This window comes from Spodoptera frugiperda, chromosome 23 (assembly GCF_023101765.2).
Source record: "Spodoptera frugiperda isolate SF20-4 chromosome 23, AGI-APGP_CSIRO_Sfru_2.0, whole genome shotgun sequence".
In the NCBI taxonomy this organism is placed as follows: Eukaryota; Metazoa; Arthropoda; class Insecta; order Lepidoptera; family Noctuidae; genus Spodoptera; species Spodoptera frugiperda.
In genome coordinates, this window is record NC_064234.1 from 13,778,566 (window position 1) to 13,800,020 (window position 21,455).

General features: G+C 36.2%; 4 protein-coding genes across 9 annotated transcripts in view; 2 read left to right on the forward strand and 2 right to left on the reverse strand.

Moving 5' to 3' along the window:
- LOC118267284 (paxillin) overlaps positions 1-6,930 on the reverse strand; it is a 71,324-nt gene extending 64,394 nt beyond the window's left edge. The window contains exon 1 of the mRNA XM_050703040.1: positions 6,780-6,930. Coding sequence (XP_050558997.1) covers positions 6,780-6,792 — 13 coding nt within the window. The 5' untranslated portion in view covers positions 6,793-6,930. The remainder of the gene's footprint in view (positions 1-6,779) is intronic.
- Positions 6,931-7,422: 492 nt separating this feature from the next.
- On the forward strand, positions 7,423-8,932 carry LOC118267013 (protein lin-7 homolog C). Its single transcript, XM_035580730.2, has one exon. The coding sequence runs from the start codon at positions 7,543-7,545 to the stop codon at positions 8,137-8,139; it is 597 nt and encodes a 198-aa protein (XP_035436623.1). The 5' UTR covers positions 7,423-7,542; the 3' UTR covers positions 8,140-8,932.
- On the reverse strand, positions 8,920-13,766 carry LOC118267012 (RING-type E3 ubiquitin-protein ligase PPIL2). The gene is made up of 9 exons (XM_035580728.2): positions 13,599-13,766; positions 13,265-13,484; positions 12,629-12,938; positions 11,784-11,908; positions 11,115-11,259; positions 10,599-10,747; positions 10,101-10,252; positions 9,594-9,783; positions 8,920-9,254 (listed from the first exon to the last, which is right to left on the reverse strand). Exons 1-9 carry the CDS (start codon positions 13,628-13,630, stop codon positions 9,015-9,017), a joined length of 1,563 nt encoding a protein of 520 aa, XP_035436621.1. The 5' UTR covers positions 13,631-13,766; the 3' UTR covers positions 8,920-9,014.
- Positions 13,767-14,032: 266 nt separating this feature from the next.
- On the forward strand, positions 14,033-21,452 carry LOC118267211 (ubiquitin-conjugating enzyme E2-24 kDa). Of its 6 annotated transcripts, none has more exons than XM_035581052.2 (6): positions 14,033-14,191; positions 14,273-14,387; positions 14,467-14,661; positions 15,185-15,520; positions 18,077-18,224; positions 19,106-21,452. In XM_035581052.2, exons 4-6 carry the CDS (start codon positions 15,188-15,190, stop codon positions 19,201-19,203), a joined length of 579 nt encoding a protein of 192 aa, XP_035436945.1. In that variant the 5' UTR covers positions 14,033-14,191; positions 14,273-14,387; positions 14,467-14,661; positions 15,185-15,187; the 3' UTR covers positions 19,204-21,452. The 6 variants fall into 6 exon arrangements, with proteins under 6 accessions (XP_035436945.1, XP_035436950.1, XP_035436947.1 ...); XM_035581057.2 differs by having other exon boundaries at positions 15,213-15,520; XM_035581054.2 differs by lacking the exon at positions 14,467-14,661.
- Positions 21,453-21,455: the final 3 nt, after the last annotated feature.

A 21,455-nucleotide genomic window follows, 5' to 3' on the forward strand; every position in this document is an offset into this window, starting at 1 on the left:
GATTCATTGACCGGAAATGTGTAGAAGCAAAAAGCAGTAATAGGATGAATAGGGAAAATGTAAACAAAATTATAGGATTATCACCGAGTTTCTTAATTTTTGGGCAGTTTTGTAATATGTCCAACTGATTTGAAGTACAGACACTACATAATTGGTACGAACAAGTCGCATAAAAACAAAATTCCTCAGCTAACATTTCGACAGCAAACTTCTAACTCATCAAGTCCCTTAATTAATCGATTATTTTCGTCATAGCCGTAGCTCAGCGAAAAAATCTCGATATCAATTCAAGAATCCGATTTATCGGTCTGTCAGTTCACATGGACATTCCACACTGACATGTAACAGATTTCTTGCATTCCCCCTCTGGGATATTTCTCGAGTGCCTGATTAATCCCTACAGCTATATTTTTAGAATACGCGTAGGTATGGACCTATGGAAGAATTAACGTACATCATAGCTTGTTAAGATATGGCTGAACCACTTAACGTTGATTGGTTTTTAATGGGAAATTGCGCGGCATATTGTGTGCTATGATATAAGTAATACTGACGGACTGCTGCAATATCTCATTTTAATCTCCTAGTTAGTGGGAGCGGTCGGCTGTGTCGTGGTAATCTAAAAATAATATGCGAAGAAGTTGCATGGATTAAGGACTTTCTTATGCCAGTTGTCCATTGGTCTTGTGTGAATGTTGTTAGAGCATTGGCTTTTATTGATAAGTGCGCCCTTGTATTTGCATCTGCTGTTCATTTATAGTTTTGTTATGAATTGGAGCGGTTGTTTAAGATTATTTTGTTTGCCGTTTTTCTCAGGCTTCAATTATGCTTTTTAGTCTACGTTTTTTATAGTTTTGTGTTGGGCTGAAATTTTTGGGAGCGTATAGAGAGTTTATCGCCGCTATCTTCATTTCTATGTTCAGCTTTGTTCTTTTGGCTGATATGACATAGAAAGTGGCAATATAAATGCTTATTTTCTATTTTGGGATGACAATTCATTAAATATATTACGTTTAGATACTAGTTATTGTTTAATTTTCAGTCCTAAGAAATTGAACTTATCTACCTACAAATTCCCTGTTCAGAATCGCATTAAAACATATTTACGACTAGGAAAGCCAGCTTTTCATGTCGTCAGCTACATCAAGTTTTGATAAGATATAATAATAAATCAGATAGTTAGTTCAACCCTTTAATGGCTTGGGAAATAACCCTTGATGACACAACATCGCCTCGCGGTGATTAATGACCGGTGATGTCGGTCCCACCACTCCCACCCAGCAATTTTATAAAAGCCATTATGTATAAGTAAACTAGCTACAGCTATGTGTAAATGTGTATAAGTAGGTACTTTTCTAATTTCCTATTACGAAGGGATTTGTAGTTTGTAAAGATTTATTAAATGGTAGAAAAGATGTACCTAGTTAACTATAACTATTTTATTTTTTGCTGTTTTTGATTTTTATACCTATGTATAAATAACGTTCGGATATCTGTCGAAACATTTTGTTAACACGGTACGAACTGAATCTCCTGTATTCTTCTGGAGCATGCAAATGAAAACGGCTGTATTACCGACATCATAAAATAAAGTATTTTTGACAGTTAATTATTTCAATGTAAAGACAATTATTTCATTCGTGCTACAGAGATACAAACATACATGTTTTTGTTATTCAATTTTGTTATCGAAAACCGAAACGAAGTATCGATTCAAATAACGGTTGCATTACTTTACCGAGTCAGTAACGCTCAAATACGATTCGGACAAACTTATATCGATAACATTATCGATTTTCGAATGTCAAGGAGCTTGCATCACATAAAATTTGAAGTTTATTATAAAAATCAATTCAGGATGTTATGTGATCAATATTTTATTATATTATTACGTATTCGCAAACTCGATTAGTTAAAGTTATGGCGCCACATTCCTTTAAACTTGTTTCCGTCATCTTGCTGGTATTTACTTTATTGATTAACAGCAAACACATTTTTGTTGACGCCAAATTTAATTAGGCGTTAAATAGACGTAGATCATAAATATGACGCTCGATATAGGATGATATGTGATGTTTTTTTTTTAATTTACATATTATAATTTAAAACTGTAAATTAACTATAAAATGGCTTTTTTTACCTACATAGACATTCTATTGAAGGGCAAAGGACTACCTACCTTCCTATCACTCGTCTCTTTATAGAGTTTTCTGTGGCCAATCATTTTCATAGTTGATCCCGCCATCTCGCCGGCCGTGTATTTTTTTTTTTGTGGTGGAAAATCATTCTATTGCTTCTCACATCTTGGGTGGGGTGAGATGGATGTCAGATTCTTACTAACTAAAAACCACTCTCCTTCTCCTGCTTTGAGCCGGATCCTGGTAACCTGGTCAGGCATAAGCCCTACTAACTATAAAATGAGCAAGTATGGTCATTCAGCCAGGTGAATAAATCGCAATAAGTTACCATGGCTCAGTTCAGAGTATGAATTGGAACTAAGTTGTCTTTAGTCAGTATGAGACTGACACTCCAGCTCACACCACCCAGAACAAGAGGATTTAGTGATCTAAAACTTAAAAACAAAAATCTGTCCTGGATAAAATGCAATAAGTTACTGCAGACCCCACTTAAAGAAATTATAACTAACAAAAACTGGATATTATAATAATATGTATTTTATTTATTCGTGAATATAGATTTGCTCCTTTAAAACCAAAACTGCCACGTTTGCCCATGTGTGGAAAAAATAGGGCGCTGGTAAGCGCTCTGGATTCGCTACTTAAAACATATTTTGAAAGTAGCGAAAACCTCTATGATACACACTCGATCCTGTACTGTGGGGCGGTAGCAGCTTGTCGAGTGGCTAACGTCAGATTCTCGAATCTTGACGCAGCAGTCCGACCAAAACCAGCAGTACCAGCCTGGCAGTGCAGGATTGAGCGTCGTATCAGTGAGGCCAGGGTGCTTATCGGCAAACTATCCTGCTTCAGGGAGGGCAATACTCGTCCTAGAGTGATGCGCTTTGTAAGACGTGCATTTGTGGGGACTGAAACCAGTCCTCATGAATACATGTCGCGTGTTACAGAGCGCATCGACTTCCTGAAGCAGAAAGTCTACGCATGGGCAAATCGTATCAGGCGGTACAAAAAACGAGTAGAGCGATATACTCAGAATCGCATGTTCGAAAGAGATCAGAGATGGGTATATAGAAATTGGGAACGATCCAACCAAGATGTGACTGATGGGCGGCGACCGGATGATGAAGCCACTAATACATTTTGGCGCAACATCTGGTCGGTGCCTGTTAGCCACACAGAGGATGACTGGATTTGTGATGTTAAGCGGAGGTGTGAAACTGTGCCAGAGATGGAGGAGGTGATAATCACCTCCTCTGATGTGAGCAGTGCAGCCTGTTCGGTCCCAAATTGGAAATCACCGGGGCCAGACGGGCTGCACAACTTCTGGCTCAAATGGTTCACCAGTTCACACGCTCGCTTAGCATCACAGTTCCAGGCAGCTTTAGAAGCTGGATCGTTGCCCCAATTTCTAACAACAGGCGTTACCCATCTGCTCCATAAATCAGGTAGTTCCACTGAACCCAAAAATTATAGACCAATTACATGTTTACCAACGGTCTATAAACTTCTTACATCTATTTTGAGAACAAAAATAACAAAACATATTGAAAAACATTCCATTATGTCTGTATCTCAAAATGGATGTAGGAAGGGGTCTCGTGGAACTAAGGAGCTACTCCTCATTGATATGGTTGTAAGCCAACAGGTTCGTCGGTCCCGAAAGAATTTGTCTACATGCTGGATAGATTATAAAAAGGCATATGACTCTGTGCCACATACATGGCTCATGAGGGTGCTGGAGTTGTATAAGATAGATGCAACTCTACGCGCCTTCTTGCAGTCATGTATGAGGCAATGGAGTACTGTGCTTTGCTATCCGGGATGTAGACAAATCCAAGGAGTGAAGAACCTGTAAGGATAGTGCGAGGAATATTCCAGGGTGACAGTCTGAGCCCACTATGGTTCTGCTTGGCCTTGAATCCTCTCAGTACTTTATTGGAGGCTTCAGGGCTAGGCTATCCTTTGCGGAGAAGGGGTCTAGTCATATCCCACTTGCTTTACATGGATGACCTCAAGTTGTTTGCTCCAAATAATAAACAACTGATGGAACTACTGAAAATAACTGAAAAATTTAGTAGTTCCATCAGAATGGAATTTGGAGTAGATAAATGTGCTGTCATGCATGTGAAGCGAGGAGGATTGTGGAATCTGAGGGTCTAGAACTCTCAGATTTCACAAAACTAAGAACGCTCTCCGCAAATGATACTTACAAGTACCTGGGTATGTCAGAGGGATTAGGCATTAATGGACCGGACATGAAACAATCGTTACGGGAACGCTTCTTTGGCCGCCTGAATAAAGTGCTGAAAAGTTCATTATCAGGCGGAAACAAAGTGCGAGCCTATAACGGTTGGGTCATGCCGGTCCTGATGTATTCTTTTGGTATACTCAAGTGGACTCAGACTGAACTTGACGCCCTGGATAGGCGAGTCCGAACACTGCTGACTGCAAATCGTATGCATCACCCTCGTTCATCGATCATGAGGTTGTACATCCCGCGGAAGTGTGGGGGTCGAGGCTTATTAAATGCTAAGACCCTTCATAACCGTGAGGTGTGCAACCTCAGGGAATATTTCCTGAAAGTAAACGAGGGTATGCATCGAGAAGTAGCAGCAGTGGACAATGGATTCACTCCACTATCTTTAGCAAAAGAGAACTGGCGCAAACCTGTGGTATTAAGCGTCAATGACCGCAAGGAGGTATGGCATAGCAAGGAGCTCCACGGACGCTTCTTCCGGGCCCTTCATGGACCCAGTGTAGATTTTCTGGCGTCCGTATCTTGGCTACGATTCAGTAATCTCTTTGGTGAAACTGAAGGATTTGTCTGTGCAATTATGGACGAAGTTATCCTTACGAATAACTACCGGAAATATATTATTAAGGATGGGACCGTTGACATATGTCGGGCATGTCATAGTCCTGGTGAATCCATAAGACATATAATTTCTGGTTGTGGTCGTTTGGCTAATGGTGAATATTTGCATAGACATAATCAGGTGGCCAAGATTATCCACCAGCAACTTGCTTTGCACTATCAACTTGTTGAGTTTGAGGTTCCATACTACAAGTATGTGCCCGATCCAGTTCTCGAAAACGGCCATATCACGTTGTACTGGGATCGATCTATCATCACTGACAGGACTATTGTAGCCAATAAACCTGATATAGTGGTGATAGATCGGCAAGCGCGCCGCGCGATGATAGTCGATATCACCATTCCTCATGACGAGAACCTCGTGAAAGCTGAAAAAGATAAACAAATAAAATATCTTGACTTGGCTCACGAGGTTGTCGACATGTGGAGTGTGGATTCGGCTATCATTGTGCCGATAGTCGTGTCGGCCAACGGATTAATACCCAACAGCCTCGACAATCACCTTAGGAGGCTGGGGTTGGGCGGATGGATCAAGGGCCTGATGCAGAAGGCAGTACTCCTCGAAACGGCACGTATTGTGAGGAGGTTTCTGTCTCTGGAGCCCTAACCACCGGTAGCTTGGACCATGTTCCCGCTACTGGTCGGCTCCTACTTTTATATTTTTAAATATTATTTTATATTGTATGTTTTAAATATTATTTAAAAATGTAAATTTAGAGAATTTTAAATAAATATGGTAAAAATTGTATTTAATAAAAGTCGTACCGTGTATTCACTTCTATAATAAACATACTATCAGCATTTATTTATCAGTAAAATAATGCATAATTTAACAGTTTAAGCCAAAACATTATACAGTTAAAGTGATATGAATTAGCTATAAAAAAATACAATGATTTTTTTAGCATTATTTCATTACAATCATGAATGAAATTGGATTGAAAAAGGCATTACTACTGTCCTTGTACAACAAAAATGCTAGGTAATGTTGTACTCCGTAGGTATAGGTATGTATATTCTTCCAGGAAAATGAACCTAACAAACATAATACCTATATTTTAGTTGATTCATTAGTATGAATGAGTTCATATTTTACCTGGAACTGCATTTATTTCCTTAAATAAATTTAACTTTATTCCCTTGCATTTTAACTCACCTAAGTTTATTTAAATTATAAGACAAGATGCTGTTTTTATTTTTATTAAGGTACTTAACAAGGAATTTAACATGATGTATTTACCAAATCATTGACTAAGTATTTTTTAGTTTATACAAAAAGAAATAATTAAGTATAGAGCTTTCAAATACAATAAAATGATAGCACAGTACTGGATCCTTGAACAGGTCACTGACATAATTTTATGTCAAACTCTTATGATAATGTGATAAACTGTTTTGTTTGCACAGATAACGAAATGTAAATAATGAGATTTCTAAACTTTTTAATTAATCTTCACTATCCTTTCTCTCCGGTATTACAAAATCGTAACGATCTTAAAGAATACCGGTTTTTATCTTTTCCCAATCACAGAATCCATATGTGTAACTTAAATAAACAAAATAATTCGAAACCAGGAACTCCACAAATTAACAGCATATACCATCTGTAAATGCATAAATGTCAGGATCCGCCCTAACCTACTGAGTCATGGATAAGACTAGAAGGACCCGCAAGGAATAAATATGCAAATTAACAAGTTATTTTAGCAGAACACGTCATATCATACACAGCAACCAAAACAGGTTATGATAAGACCTAAACTTACCTAAATCATCCATTGTCTCAGCTCCTGCGAGGTTTCTTCAGTCACTTTCACTACACTTTAAATCTTACACTAGTTTAGCACTTATACTGTATAATTATAATTGTAAAATACTTTAATAATACTGTAAATCAAAGTTGAAAATTACTGCCCAATTATGGCAATTTAGATATTTAGCATTATTGGCGAAATGTTGGTGCAACTGAAAAGTTGTCAAATATTTTTGCTATTTCCGAACGATTAATAATTTTCTTTCACAAAAATCAATAAATTCTGATAAAAATTGACAATACTTGTTAATCTTCATATTTCTTGAGTTATCACAGAAAATGACTAGTATGAAAAGGTTTTGGAAATGAATAAATCTTATGAAATAAAATTATGTTCTATTAAATTTCTAAACGAACAAATATATATCACATGGTGCCAATATCAAAAAAATATGAAATGTCAAATATCAAACGTTCCGAAAGTTGGCTAGCTAGTTTTGTAAAAATTTGATTGTGTTGTGTGAACGAAATATATATTTTTTATTTATTAAAACTTGTGAGTAAATTACAATAAATAGTAGTACTATATTCAAAACACTTGTGTGCTGAAACAATGTAATCCGTAATTTAATCAGTGTGTCACATTCACATTTTTGGAATTATAAGTTTTTGAACGTGAAGTACCTGCTGTAGTGTATTGATTCACTGATCTGCTTTCGTGTTTATAATACGCCCAAATTCTTTAAGTTTCCACATATTTAATCAATTTAGACACCATGAGTAGTTCAGGGGAACAATTAACCCTTGCTAGGGACATAAAACGAGCTATAGAATTGCTCGAGAAACTTCAACAGAGTGGTGAAGTACCTGCTACGAAGCTTGCAGCGTTACAGAAAGTGCTACAGAGTGATTTCTTAAATGCTGTTCGTGAAGTGTACGAGCATGTCTATGAGACAGTTGACATCCAAGGCTCAGCTGACATTAGGGCTTCCGCGACAGCCAAGGCCACGGTGGCCGCGTTCGCTGCAGCTGAAGGTCATGCTCACCCAAGAGTAGTCGAACTGCCGAAGACGGAAGAAGGTTTAGGTTTCAACGTAATGGGTGGGAAGGAACAAAATTCACCCATTTACATATCACGAATTATTCCTGGCGGTGTTGCTGACCGTCACGGAGGCCTCAAGAGGGGCGACCAGCTGTTATCTGTAAATGGCGTGTCCGTCGAAGGTGAAAACCACGAGAAAGCTGTAGAATTGTTGAAGCAAGCAGTTGGCTCAGTCAAATTGGTGGTGCGGTACACTCCCAAGGTCTTAGAAGAGATGGAAATGAGATTTGACAAGCAGAGGACGGCTAGACGACGCACTAATTACAACTAAACATATTATTAGCCAAAACAATCAGGCTATGAAGCTATGATAAAGATTTTGAGTTTGACAATGGTGCCAATAAGGCTACTGGCACATTAGACTGTATAGTCACAGGATAATAACAAACTTAAATGTGAAAAATAATATAAATGAAAGATATTAAAATGGTGTAGCATAGTGTTGGTAAAAAGAGATGGTATCTGGTACTGTTAGGATAATATATCCAATAATTTTATGTATAATAAATAAATCACAAAAATAAAACCAAATGCATCACTATTCAGCTTAATAATTTCACATTTTATGAAATTAGATTCAGCATTTAATATATCTGGCTGTATGTGCTAAACAGCTTTCACAGATTAAGCAAATAAAAAAAAACTGAGGACCTCCTTCTTTTTTTGAAGTTGATGAAAAGCCCTATTCTCTATTTTCAATAGACACTTCTATTAAATGTATTTGTCTATGAGTGCATGTGATGGCTACTACACTTAAGATATGATCAAATGTGCAACTGTTACCTATTTATACTCATATTTAAAAAAGAGACTTAAGGGGTAAATATAATGAATATACATGATAATTTCACTTATTATTGTGTTGATGTATTTATTAGGAATAGACACTGGGTATTCAACTCATTTAATGTTTTAATTAACATTATAGATGTACCTACTTAATTGATGAATTTATTATTAATTATGGTATGAGTAATATGTAAAAGAAAAATTGTTATGAATTTATTTAAAGTTGTCAGTATTTTAGGAGGTATAAATAAAAATAAATAAATATTACAATTAAATGTATTTTTATTTTACAACTTACAACTAAAATTTTATACAATATGTATATTATAATAATAACTATTATTTATTTTACACTGATTACCAGTTGTCGAAACCACCGAAACCAAATTTCTTATCAGTTTTAACCTTTTTGGCGGGAGGTTCTTGTGTTTTAGCTGTTTTAGTGGTAGTCGCTGGTGGTGCCACTTCTTGTAAATTAAGATATTTGCCGACACCATCCCTGAATACTTTTAGTGGTTGCTTTGCTTTCTTCGGCCTGACCTGTGATCCTTCAGCTTCTGCTTTCCTTTTCAGTTCCTCTGCTCTGTCTTTGATAAGCTGTAACAATGAATAAGGCATTGAAATACAAATGTGTTATAGAATAAACAACTACCCAATTGATTCTCCTTGATTAGGAACAGCTTAACTTTGTGAGTTCACAGTGACCTTTGACTTGGGTAGGTAAAAAGAACATACAGACGAATTGAAAACCTTTTTGGAAAGTCGATTAAAAAGTGGTGATTGAATTCTATTCTTGAAACTTTTATACAAGACAAGCATAGACTTGAAATGACAGTAAATGGTTGCTCAGTCTATCCTAAGCCCCCATTTTCCTACTGTTACCTTATTGGTGTAAATGGTATGTCACCAGTGAGTATTGAGTATATATCAATTTACCTGTTCTTCAGCCTCAGCGAAGGGATCCACGAAGACTTGTGCGACTTCTATGACAATATCTTCAATGGGCCGGTCCTTATTGTCCACCTCGATCTGCTCCATGGCTGTCAGAGTGTCCATGCCACCGACTAGCTTGCCGAATATCGTGTGCTTCCCGTCCAGTTGCTTGCACGAGCGGAAGGTTATGAAACTGAAAAAATAATAACATTTATTAGTTTCTAAAGAAAGTGTTTTATTTGCTTTGTAGCTAATATTTATTGATCCTAACGTTCTATAATTTCAGATATTATGTCTAGTGCCATTAGCAGGACCCCGTGCCCAGGAAACGTGCTTGGCAGTACCGAGTTCGCATATCATTTATTTTTTTAAGTGTTTTTCGAAAATTCTCAATCACCATGGAGATCTGCCAAACTCCCCCACGTTTTACATTGAACTCGTGAAAAGGAGAACTGACTACCAACTATTACTGGGAATAAAATGTTTCATGTTACATTAAAAAATACATACAACTGCGATCCATTAGTATTTGGTCCAGAGTTTGCCATGGACAGCACTCCTCTGCCAGTGTGATGTAAATTCGGCTTGACTTCATCTTCAAATGGTTTCTTCCAGACTGATTCACCACCCAAACCAGTGCCGGTTGGATCACCACCTTGGATCTGAAATAAGAAATTAAAATGTGAGTCCAGGGCAGCAATACTACGGAAACCACTAAAAACCCGGTGTGAGTTCTAATTGGTTGGTTTATTAGAGTTGGTCGATCATAGCGCCGAACGGTGTCGTTTCGATTACTTTAAATGTAATGCAAGCTCAAACTAAGGAAACAAATGAGTGATACTACGGTCTCACAGAAGATTTGCGTGTAACGACGCTTGCGAGGCAAAGCACCCCTCTAGTGTTCTGTAATAAGTATACTATGAGATGTTATCCGTCAACTGGTTTAGAACACTATACTAAAAATAAGTGTAGAACATACATAGCCAGCCACAGATAATAGATACTCACCATAAAATTCCGAATAGACCTGTGGAACTTGGTGCCATTGTAATATCCATTGTTACAGTGTCTGATGAAGTTGTCACATGCTTTGGGTGTTAAGTCGCAGTACAGCTCGAAGTTTAGGGGTCCTAGGTTTGTGACTAGTCGCACATATCCTGAAAATAACAAGAAAAAATAATTAGTAGTTGTTCTAGGTCTATCTGTGAACTGCATGAAATCTTTGTGTCTACAATTCTGTTTATGACACGATTATATAGGATGCTGTAATCAAAACTTATAAGAAACCAATGTATAATAAAATAAAATGTTTTTCAAAACAGATTACCATTATATTCCTCAATGAGAGACAGAATTCTAATAACTCTTTTTCATTCCCCCTATAAATATATATAGCTATAAGCCAAACCCCACTATTCTCACTGTATCAAAACAACTTGTCTTTGTTTTGAAACTTGTTTGCCTCTACATTTAAAGTGTTTTTCTCCACATTCTTATATCACACATCAAAATTTTGCTACCAACCTTTTTTCTTGACCATATCATATTTGACATCATCCTCACAGATAATAGCGGCTTCATGGACTGTCTCTGGCATCATAGCCGTGGATGTGAAGCTGGCAGCCACCATGCCAGTGGAGTAATGAGCCGCATTGAATTTATCTGCCACCTGCGAGAGAAATTAAAATTTTTTTTTTTTTTAAACTGACATGGTCACTAACACTATAATTAGAACTTATGACGGGATATTTACCATGTTTATTGAATTTGGTGAGTTTCCGATATTTCGGCACTGTTGCAAGCGCCATGATCACGGATTAACTAAATTCAATAAACATGGTAAATATCCCGTCATAAGTTCTAATTATAGAAATTAAAATTATTTAGAGATGTACATATCAAATAAGATTTTTATAAGAGGACTTCCTAGCAAACAGCACTCCGATTTTAACACCATGTATGTTAGCTCATGGTATTTTAGGTCGTACAGGCATTAATGAGATTCCAGAGAGACCCTATTCCATAAAATAAGACAAAAATACATAATCCATGGTATTTTTACAGGTTGTTGAGAATAATCTGACTCAACTCGATATTACAGAGAGGTCACAAGTTAAAGAAAAATTTACTTATTGGAATTGCTTCTTAAACAATGATAGTAAATAAGAACGGAAAGGAAGTAGTACTGCTTACCTCTTTCTTAACTTCTTTCTGCTCTGGTGCCTTGTAATCTCTCTCCAATTCTTGTAGAATGTCTTTTGTTTCAGCTGATACAGTCTTCAGTCTGGCATGAGGGTCTTTCCTCATTGCTATTTCCTCTGCAAAATTGAATTTTGATTTAGATAACAATAAATAGGTATGGTAACACTATAAGTTTTGTCCTTACTGAACTGACTGACTTTGGTTGGTTGGTTTATTTGAGCTGGCCTATAAAGCAAACTAATACTAAGGATACTGTTCTTAAGGCTGGGAGTAGAAAAAAAATATAAAGAAAAGTTTCATAATTTACTCCCATAGCAGTGATCTAATGGTTACTTAACCAAGTCTTTAGCAATCATCTATTATATAAAAATAAGTGGTTTTCCTTCCTGACGCTATAACTTCAGAATGCACGAACCGATTTCCACCGTTTTGCATTCATTGGAAAGGTCTCGGGCTCCGTGAGGTTTATAGCAAAGAAAATCAGGAAAAAAATAAATTGATGGCGAAACGGAGTTCGCCGAGTTTGCTAGTCTCTTATATAAAAATAAGTCGGGTTTTCCTTCCTGATGCTATAACTCCAGAACGCATGAACCGATTTCCACGGTTTTGCATTCGTTGGAAAGGTCTCGGGCTCCGTGAGGTTTATAGCAAAGAAAATTCAGGAAAAAATCAAGAGAAAAGCAGGAAAACAGGAAAAATCATTAGTGGTGAAACGGAGTTCGCCGGGTTTGCTAGTTTCTAATAATAGTTACTAAGGAATAGTTTAAGTAATCATTACATGTCTGAATGTCGCAGTCAGTTAATTTATGTTTTAAAATACAAAAAGAAGTATTTACCTTCAGTCTCCACTCTCAAATTATTTTTAATATGATGGAAAGTAGAGATATTAAACTTGGTGAGGTTATTAGGGTCCTGTATGGTGATTATATCAGCTCTTGTGAATGGAGTGTCATTGATGAGGTCCTTCCAGTTCTTGCCCTTGATGTTCAGCTGTTCCACAGCCTCATTGGAGTACACATTCCCACTGGTCTTGATGGCCACAATGTGAGAGTTCTTTGTGAAGGGCTTGAATAGAACTGGGCAGTGGTAGTCCTCTTCAGCATTTTTGAAGAAATTCAACTTGGTCAAGGTCTTTATATCTATTTTCTGTAAATATAATAACATAATTAGATTACTTGTGGTATTATTTAGATATTCTTGTTAGACTATCTGTTTACAATTATTCCCATGGGATTTTCAATGTTATTTTTCCAATAAAAAAAACATCTTATTTACAATCTAGTTCAAAGACTAATAAGTAACTTGCTTTTAACTTATTTTGCTTAAGGAGTAGTAGTATAACAAAGAATATGTCCATTAACACTATTCTTATTGTCTCTATTAAGAAGTAGGCAAGGCTCTATGTACATGTGGTATTTATTATGGGATATTATGTGTTTAATTATAATAAGAATTATACCAAATATACTTACTTTCCCAGTAACTGGATTGATTTTGAACTTCTTAACGAACTCTAGTATAGCTTGCAACTCGAATATATTGCCATCATTGTCGCAGTAAGGGTCATCGAAAGGCTGAAGACATAGGCAGCAATGGTCAAACGGCAGGCGTTTAAATGTAGTGTCTTCTTCCTTACTAGTACCTGATCTTTTACCTCCGTACAGTGTAGTCCACTCTGTGTACGTGAGGTACCTGAAAATTACAGTAAAACGTAATTAGTAAACAAAATTAGCAGAAGATAAAATACCACGATACGAACAAATCTATGATAACAGTAGCACAAATTGTTTTTGTAACGATACATACATTTTATCCTTTTGATGCTGGCGTTTCCCCATGGTGATAGCTAATTTCTAGCTATTATAAATATAAAACTTGTTTATAAAGTACACAAGTACAACACAATACAAACAACGACCTTCTCACAAGAACCAAACAATCAAACTGGCAGTGGCAGTAGTGGCAGTGAGTGACCGAACTGTGACAGTGACAGTTACGTCACATTATGACCATAGAGAAAAAATGGTACCGGCAAATTTTTACATTGACATAAAATCCATAGATGTATTCGATACACTACACGATTTTAAAGGATTAGTACAATCTTCTTTGTATCAAAATTCTGTCATAGATTTAATAACAATAGTGTGTGAACATCAAATAATAATTATGTTTATACTATTGAGTACATGGTGAAATAAAAATTAATTAAACGTACAAAAACCTACTACATGAAAAAATTCAAACACTGGCAACACTGATAAAATTTAAAAAAAAGTTAAAAAATGTCGGAATGTGGTTGTGCTTCGTGTAATTTTTAATAGTTTCGTCACTTTATTACTGGACATTGCTTATTTTTCTAGCAATAAACTAGTTTATTTAATATCTATTAGCAGTTTGTAAGTATCCAGAAGCTCTAGGCGCTGTCTTTACATGTATTTATTTCATATCTGAGCTTGTGTGCATTCCGTGAATTTCAGTGGTTGTTTGTGTTGGTGAGGGTGACAGACAAATGGATGAAATGTGGTAGAAGTGGATTGAAGCACTAAAAACCTTGCCGGGACTCCCCTAAGTCGACTTTAATCATTTATTAAGGTATAATTCATCATTGTATCTCTTATCAAAGAGCGGTGTTAGTGCGGAAAGTAACAGGCTGCCTATTTACGCTTTGCAGTTCGGGCCATCTAACACGGAGATTACATTATTATCGTTGCACAAATTTTGCACATGTCGTCGCTGAATTTCGTTACATACTAACTGTTGTGTGTCAGGAGCAGTGTTTTTCATTGAATTGGGTCACTGGTGAATCAAAAAATTGTAAATTATCGGATAACGCCAGCCCACAAGATGGCCGACTGTTATTCGTAAGGTACAAAATAAATCTTTTTCCATTTCATTTTGCCTTGTTATTTTGAGTTAAATAGTCTAGCTAGTGTCAGTAGAGCGTAGTATTTTTAATTTATTATAATCTTGATGTTTGGTGTATGAAGTGTAAGTAGTAGGAATGTCTTTGTTCTAGTCATTATGTTCATGCTGGAAATAAAAAAAAAAAACATGCTCTTCTTTTGTGATTTTGTAACTAAAAGTAACTCGCAATGTGTATGTAGTTGCATTTATATGTGTCACCAGTAATTATTCTACTAAGGTCAATTAAGTTCATTGCTCATTGTCAAGTCATTGCACTTTCAGATTTATTTGCTCATAACATTGTGTCATCAAACCTGTTTATTTTTGGGATCAGTCCTACAAGGACGATCTGATTGATTTCATCCAACCATCAGCATGTGATCATCAGCCTTTGTTTAACACCTTCACAACCATTGTATTCATGAAGCAAGCTTTTTAACTAGCCGCTTTTTGGTTTAGCGGAATGAGTAATTTGGTGCTTTTAGATAATGAGCGGTGCGTCTGGTTCATCAGGGAGTGGTACGGGACGCGGCAGAGGTTCGGGCTCTAACGGGGCCATCGCTGAGAATAAACCAGATACAAAAGAAAATAAACCCAATTCCAAGATGTCGAAGGCTCTTGGGACATCAGCAAAGAGGATCCAGAAGGAACTTGCAGAGATTACACTAGACCCCCCACCAAACTGCAGTGCGGGGCCAAAGGGAGACAACTTGTATGAATGGGTGTCCACCATCCTAGGCCCACCTGGCTCAGTTTATGAAGGCGGAGTGTTCTTCCTTGACATCCATTTCTCTCCAGAGTACCCATTCAAACCTCCTAAGGTATTACATTTTCTTTATTTTTGCTTAATATATTTGTTTTATTATGTGCAGGTTTACAAATTAGTCACCTTAACCCAATTTATTATGATACATAATATAGCCATCTTTACATATTCAGAGTTTGTGCTGAATGTAATGAATCAAGTAAACCACATCCCAGATATAACAAGAGGCCATGCTACTATAACAAATTAATAAAAAAAAGAAAAACAACATTGGTTTGTTTGACCTGAGACCTCTTGTTCAACATCCACCAATGAGATAACAGTTGATGCAATTTGTTAAGATGACCTAAACAATATTTAGGTGGCCAGTTATCATGTCAGTATCCAAGTTTTAACATCTATGTACCTACTCTGCTTATATTCTTTTTATTTACTACTTCGGCCAGTTGATAGGGTCTTTGACCTTGGCATTGACACTTAAAGTTCAATGTTTTAAGTAAAAGATACGGAATTTATTTATTCTGTAATAATTATCTAGATTATCTCATGTCTGAAGATTACATTTTGTAACATTTTAATTTTGAAACTATTTTCATTGGAAATGTTTGGTTTTATTACAATATTTTTGGTATGTTTTTAACTGTGTCATTGTTTACAAAATTCTCGAAATTGCGTGTTATATATACACATTAATTTCCGTAATACTGTTACGCATTATTCCACACATAGCTTTTACAGTAGAACTCCAATTATCCGAACTCCGACTATCCGAATCGCCGATTATCCGAATCACAAAAATTGTAAAAAAGTCTAAGTGCGCTCGAAGCCAGTGTTTGCGCGTCAAGTCTTGACTTGACTTGTCTTAACTTGCCGTTGTGCCTACACAGACTTCCCCCGACCAATTTAATTCAATAAAAAAAATAGTGCAATATCAAAACGTAGCTTTTATTCTCTTCAATGGCAATTTTTTTTTTTAATCCGATTATCCGAATATTTGATTATCCGAATGGGTCCCGGTCCCCATTAATTCGGATAATTGGAGTTCTACTGTACTTGTAAAAATTTAATGCATTGATTCAAAACAACTTCCAGCTGCATCTTCAAAGTTTATTCACTCTATCCCCCGTACGTTTCGACCTATAAGTATAATATAAAATCAATTCAATCTCCCCAAACCCTAGCCGATCGTGTCTAGCAACGCCCTTAACCGAGGTCCGAGCCCCGCGTGGGGTCGCGGTACGCCCTAGTATTTAATTAGTGCTAACATCCCTCTTCGCTCGCCATTGTCCGACGAATCAATCAATGCCATACGTGCCTAAATATCTCGTACGTTTGAAAAGGGGCGTTTGAGTAAACTTTCCCTCAATATTTCTTTATGAGTACAAATCGCCCACAAGTAGATGAGCGTTTAATTTCAATGAACTTCAGAAAGATGAAAATAGTTAAAGAATTTGGGACGAGGACGGCCCTCTAAAAATATATCTCGGGCGCATCACATCAATCACTCTGCCGCATCATTTTCTTGACTCGTCAAAATATATTGTGCCTTACTTACACATCCAAACTGATTTACCCAACGATGATCTGAACTCCTTGATTTATCTCGAACGTATTTCAACTTCGTCTTAAATTGGATCCCAATTATTAGTTTTTGTTTGATGTCGGACGGAACAAAACCGCAGCACTTCCAAGAAATGCATTTGGGTTGTAACCTGACTTTCAAACTTTTTTGAAATGTAAGGATAATGACGAATACGTACGATGTGTATATGTGTAAAGAATTCACGCAGTACGAAGGTTTCCGTGAAACCTTCCAAAGCATGGACAATTGAAAACAGCTTTGAACAAACAATTTTATTCGTAATTTCTTTTGTTCGCGGGGAACCCTCGGCGAGTGTAGAATTACGGAAGCCAGCCGCTCATTATTATAGTAGATATAATTTTACGGTGCAATTATTAATATGCTGATGGCAGTCACCTCCCTCAACGTTAATGCGCGTTGGCCTTAGTTATCTTCCAAATGGCGTGAGACAAAATTTTCGTCCCTCCTATAAATAGCTCATTGCGTCATCAGAAGTACCTGTATCCTTTTCGAGATGCAGTTTCCTTTATGCGAATTTTATTGTCAATTTAGATTAATGGTTAAATAATGAAAGAAATACAGGTATTCTTTGAAAGTTCTCTTGTCGCTATCATTCGATGGGGCAATATCCTCGCTAGATTGATACGGATCGTAATTTGATGAAGCGTATCATGATAGGCAGTTTCCTACCATGGTGAATTTAAAATGGCATGCCGAAAATCTAGGAGCTACTATAGTTATTTCTGTATAATATCTGTTTCTGTTTTGATGAAACCATAATCTTTATACAATTTAACATTACTCATGCCATGCCCTAGTCACATAGGGGTATGTCAAATCTACCTATTTTCTAAGTGTATATTAATATTCATTATACCATGGAAACTAAACCATATTTTTTTCATTGCTATTAACGTCATATTCCATGTTATTTGTTTTAATGATAATTTTGTTATTTCAAACAAGAAATCTGTGAATATTGACAACTTTGTGAATGTGTACTAATATTATTTATTTGTGTGATTTCAGGTGACATTCCGGACTAGGATATATCATTGTAACATCAATAGCCAGGGAGTCATATGCCTAGACATCCTGAAAGACAACTGGTCGCCCGCGCTGACAATATCTAAAGTTTTACTATCAATATGCTCCTTGCTCACTGACTGCAATCCAGGTAACTATGAACTTTTTATTATATATTAATTACTGAAAGAAGCTAGAACATAGTCCTTTATCTGTGATTTGAATTAGCAGTCTGAATCATATTGGTGCACTCAACGCCGTGCTGTCTGCCAGTTTGCCTGAAACTAATGCAGAGAGAACTATTCTTAAAAAAATATTGAATGAAGAAAAGTAATTCCATCGTTTTTCGCAACGTTAGTTTAACTCAATATAAGAGTACTGGTTTGATGTTGAATTTGATAAAAACTTAACTTTAACATACAGAATAGTGTGCATTTCTGTAATCTATATTATATTCTATACAAACTCAGAGGGTGTGTTATGTTAATATCAGTTCTATGTCAACTTTCTAACACAAAAGCTCTTGATAGTCTCGAGAGGTCAAAGCCCTCCCGTCCTCAATGTCCTCCCGGTGTTTTGTTCACGGTTAATCCTATCGTCGTGTTTATTTATATCGATACTAGTTTGTACCGCGACATTTATTAAAAAATCAATGATGGATGGAACTACTACAGTTTTATCTGATTTATTCTGACAAAAATAGTTCGAAACATATTTATTTATGGAATTTTGAACTTGTGATTATGTTTTATGATACTTTGTAATGTATAATAATATAAAATCATTAACTAGGTACCAAATTCTTTAGCTGTGTCAAATGGTCAATGTACCAAATTCCATCGTTTACACGCCTCGGGAATCAAAACATGTTCCCGACATAACGAAGTCTGGTTATTTTTAATTTGTCTTGAATACTGAACTACGTCCTGTAACGCTTTACGCTTAAAATAATGTGGTCGTTTCCTGTGGGTGAAATGAACCATGTAAACTGATGGTTTCTATGATAACTAACAACTGTTTGTTTAATTTCAGCGGATCCCTTAGTGGGTAGCATCGCAACACAATATCTCCAGAACAGAGAGGAACACGATCGCATCGCGCGCCTCTGGACTAAGCGCTACGCAACATGATTGCCCTGCCCCCGCACCGCCGCTAAGGAACAACCTGCAGTATCATACTCAATACCATTCTGTTCTAAATCCATCCTGTTCACGTAAATGTAAGCTTATAATGTTAAATCTGATCACTCCGCGCTCCCGGCGGCACATTCGCTACCTGCACCCTCGCACTTAACGAATGTGCCCCATATAGCGCGGGATGTTTATACAGCTTATTAATTTTTAGTTGCAATTAATGTGATGTCAGTATGCTTAATGACGGTCTGAATTATATAATTTTAGAATGATGAACGATTTAGTTGTGAATTGAATGATTTTCTGTTAATGTTTCTAGCTCTGTATTATACATAATACAGTGATAAGTTTACTAATGAAAGTGTATCGTAGGTTTAACCAGTGATTTGAGTCAATTTTGCCGCTATAATGCGATGATCTCATACACTCTTCACCTGTTACTACTTATGTGTAAGTATGTCTGAACTATTGCGATACCTACTATTAATATTTGGGAATAAATCGCATTATTGTATTGTAAAATGTTTTTGATTTCAGGCTAATACTTGCATGTCTTATTGGATTTAGAGTAATAACTTTAAAGACAATATTTTAATTGCTGTCAGTCCCCACTTTGATTTGAAATTTTATTTGTTGTATTATAGTTCCTTTGTTGAGTCAGTAAATGATTTATGTGAATGCAATATTTTATACAAATTCAACACAAACGCCACTGCGCTGTGCAATGTACGACATTCATTCTCTACCTTTGCCACAAATGTCTTCAAATGAATCACTGAAAGGTTGTAATTCCTCTTGTCCTCCTGTATATTGAATTTTGCAGTTTGTAATATTATAGTACTTTAATTTTTGGAGATAAAATGTGACAGAACTGGCAGCATTGACAAAGTACAAACTGATATGGTTTCAAAAATTACATGAAGAACCACCAATCCACTACCAACTTCAATGCTTTGTAATTATAATTAAGACAACCTTATTTCAAGAGCGAGCAATAATGTTGCTTATATTCTAGTGAGATGTCACATGTTGGCTGAGGAAACAATGCAAAATTATAGTTTTGTGAGTGTATAAAGTAAATAGGATGTTTGCTTCGGAGGGTCAAGTCAGTCGGTACCTTGAAGTACCATGTACGTATTATATTTTTAATCGAATCTAATTTTGGTTTATTGTCATTATTTTTATTAGCGAATGCGTTATGAATGTCGCTAAAAGCTTCATTTGACTGAAAACTGAGAAAAGTTGCATTAGATAGGTTTTCAACATGGTCCATTTTGTTAAGGATTAGATAGTCAAATTATTTGGAATTTTAAGACTTCGTAACAAAACGGGGACGTATAGTTTGTTTTATTTGTGCAATTTAAAGGGATTTTTTTTATATACATAATTAAATCTTGATTTTATTTTACATTGTATGACTATAAACATTTTACGTTGATTGTGTAGAGTAGGCCTGGGATATAATACCTATTTATTTTTATAATATTGACTTATGAAATATATATTGCGTAGTCTCTTCGTTATAGCCGTTTGATGTAAAGTGATTCGACAATATAATGTGCGGCGTCGTCACGGTAGCAGCGGACTTCGGGTTTGATAGTATGTTTTACTCGTTATCACATATCAATCTAACATCTGGATAATGAATTGAAATTTAGATTTATTTGTTGTGATAATTTTGACTACTTTTACCATTATCTAAGTGCCAAAACTCAGGCACATTGGCCTCCGCTCCAGTCTGACATCTCCAACTTTTCTAAAATATTCCGTTTAGTATGTAAACAGTATTAGGTGTAAGTTATTTTATTGTCTAGATAATGTATAATGTATGTCTTAACCTTAGAACTAATTAGAATTTTAGCGTTGTAATGATTTTAACTAAAAGTGTATGTATGTCGCGCGTATATGAATGTTTTGGTGATACCGTCGTGAAAATGAAGATTTTATAAATTGGGTGATACCGCGAGTGTCGGAACTGGTGCTGTGAGATTCAGATGCTTGCGACATACAGATGAATACTGATCGATGTATTCGGGACTGGTATATTTTGTCATTGTGATTTTTAAATTATTTTATACTGTGACTTGAAATGTGTTGCTTGCAAGACAACAGCTGTATTTAACGCGACTGATGTTCCTCAAAATTCAATGTTCATGCTCTGAAACCTAATAACCATCCTCTGTTATTACAATTTATATCATGGTATAAAATAGGAAAATAAAAATGTGTGTAACTAGGACACTCAATGC

Excerpts from the sequence above, each read along its gene's own strand:
- LOC118267013 (XM_035580730.2), top strand. The coding sequence starts at position 7,543 with ATGAGTAGTTCAGGGGAACAATTAACCCTTGCTAGGGACATAAAACGA.
- LOC118267012 (XM_035580728.2), bottom strand. The coding sequence starts at position 13,630 with ATGGGGAAACGCCAGCATCAAAAGGATAAAAT. Across the intron at positions 11,260-11,783 it reads AGAAAGAAGTTAAGAAAGAG|GTGGCAGATAAATTCAATGC; the intron begins GTAAGCAGTACT and ends TTTCTCTCGCAG. Across the intron at positions 10,253-10,598 it reads GGTCTATTCGGAATTTTATG|ATCCAAGGTGGTGATCCAAC; the intron begins GTGAGTATCTAT and ends TTCTTATTTCAG.
- LOC118267211 (XM_035581052.2), top strand. The coding sequence starts at position 15,188 with ATGAGCGGTGCGTCTGGTTCATCAGGGAGTGGTACGGGACGCGGCAGA. Across the intron at positions 15,521-18,076 it reads ACCCATTCAAACCTCCTAAG|GTGACATTCCGGACTAGGAT; the intron begins GTATTACATTTT and ends GTGTGATTTCAG. Across the intron at positions 18,225-19,105 it reads GCTCACTGACTGCAATCCAG|CGGATCCCTTAGTGGGTAGC; the intron begins GTAACTATGAAC and ends GTTTAATTTCAG.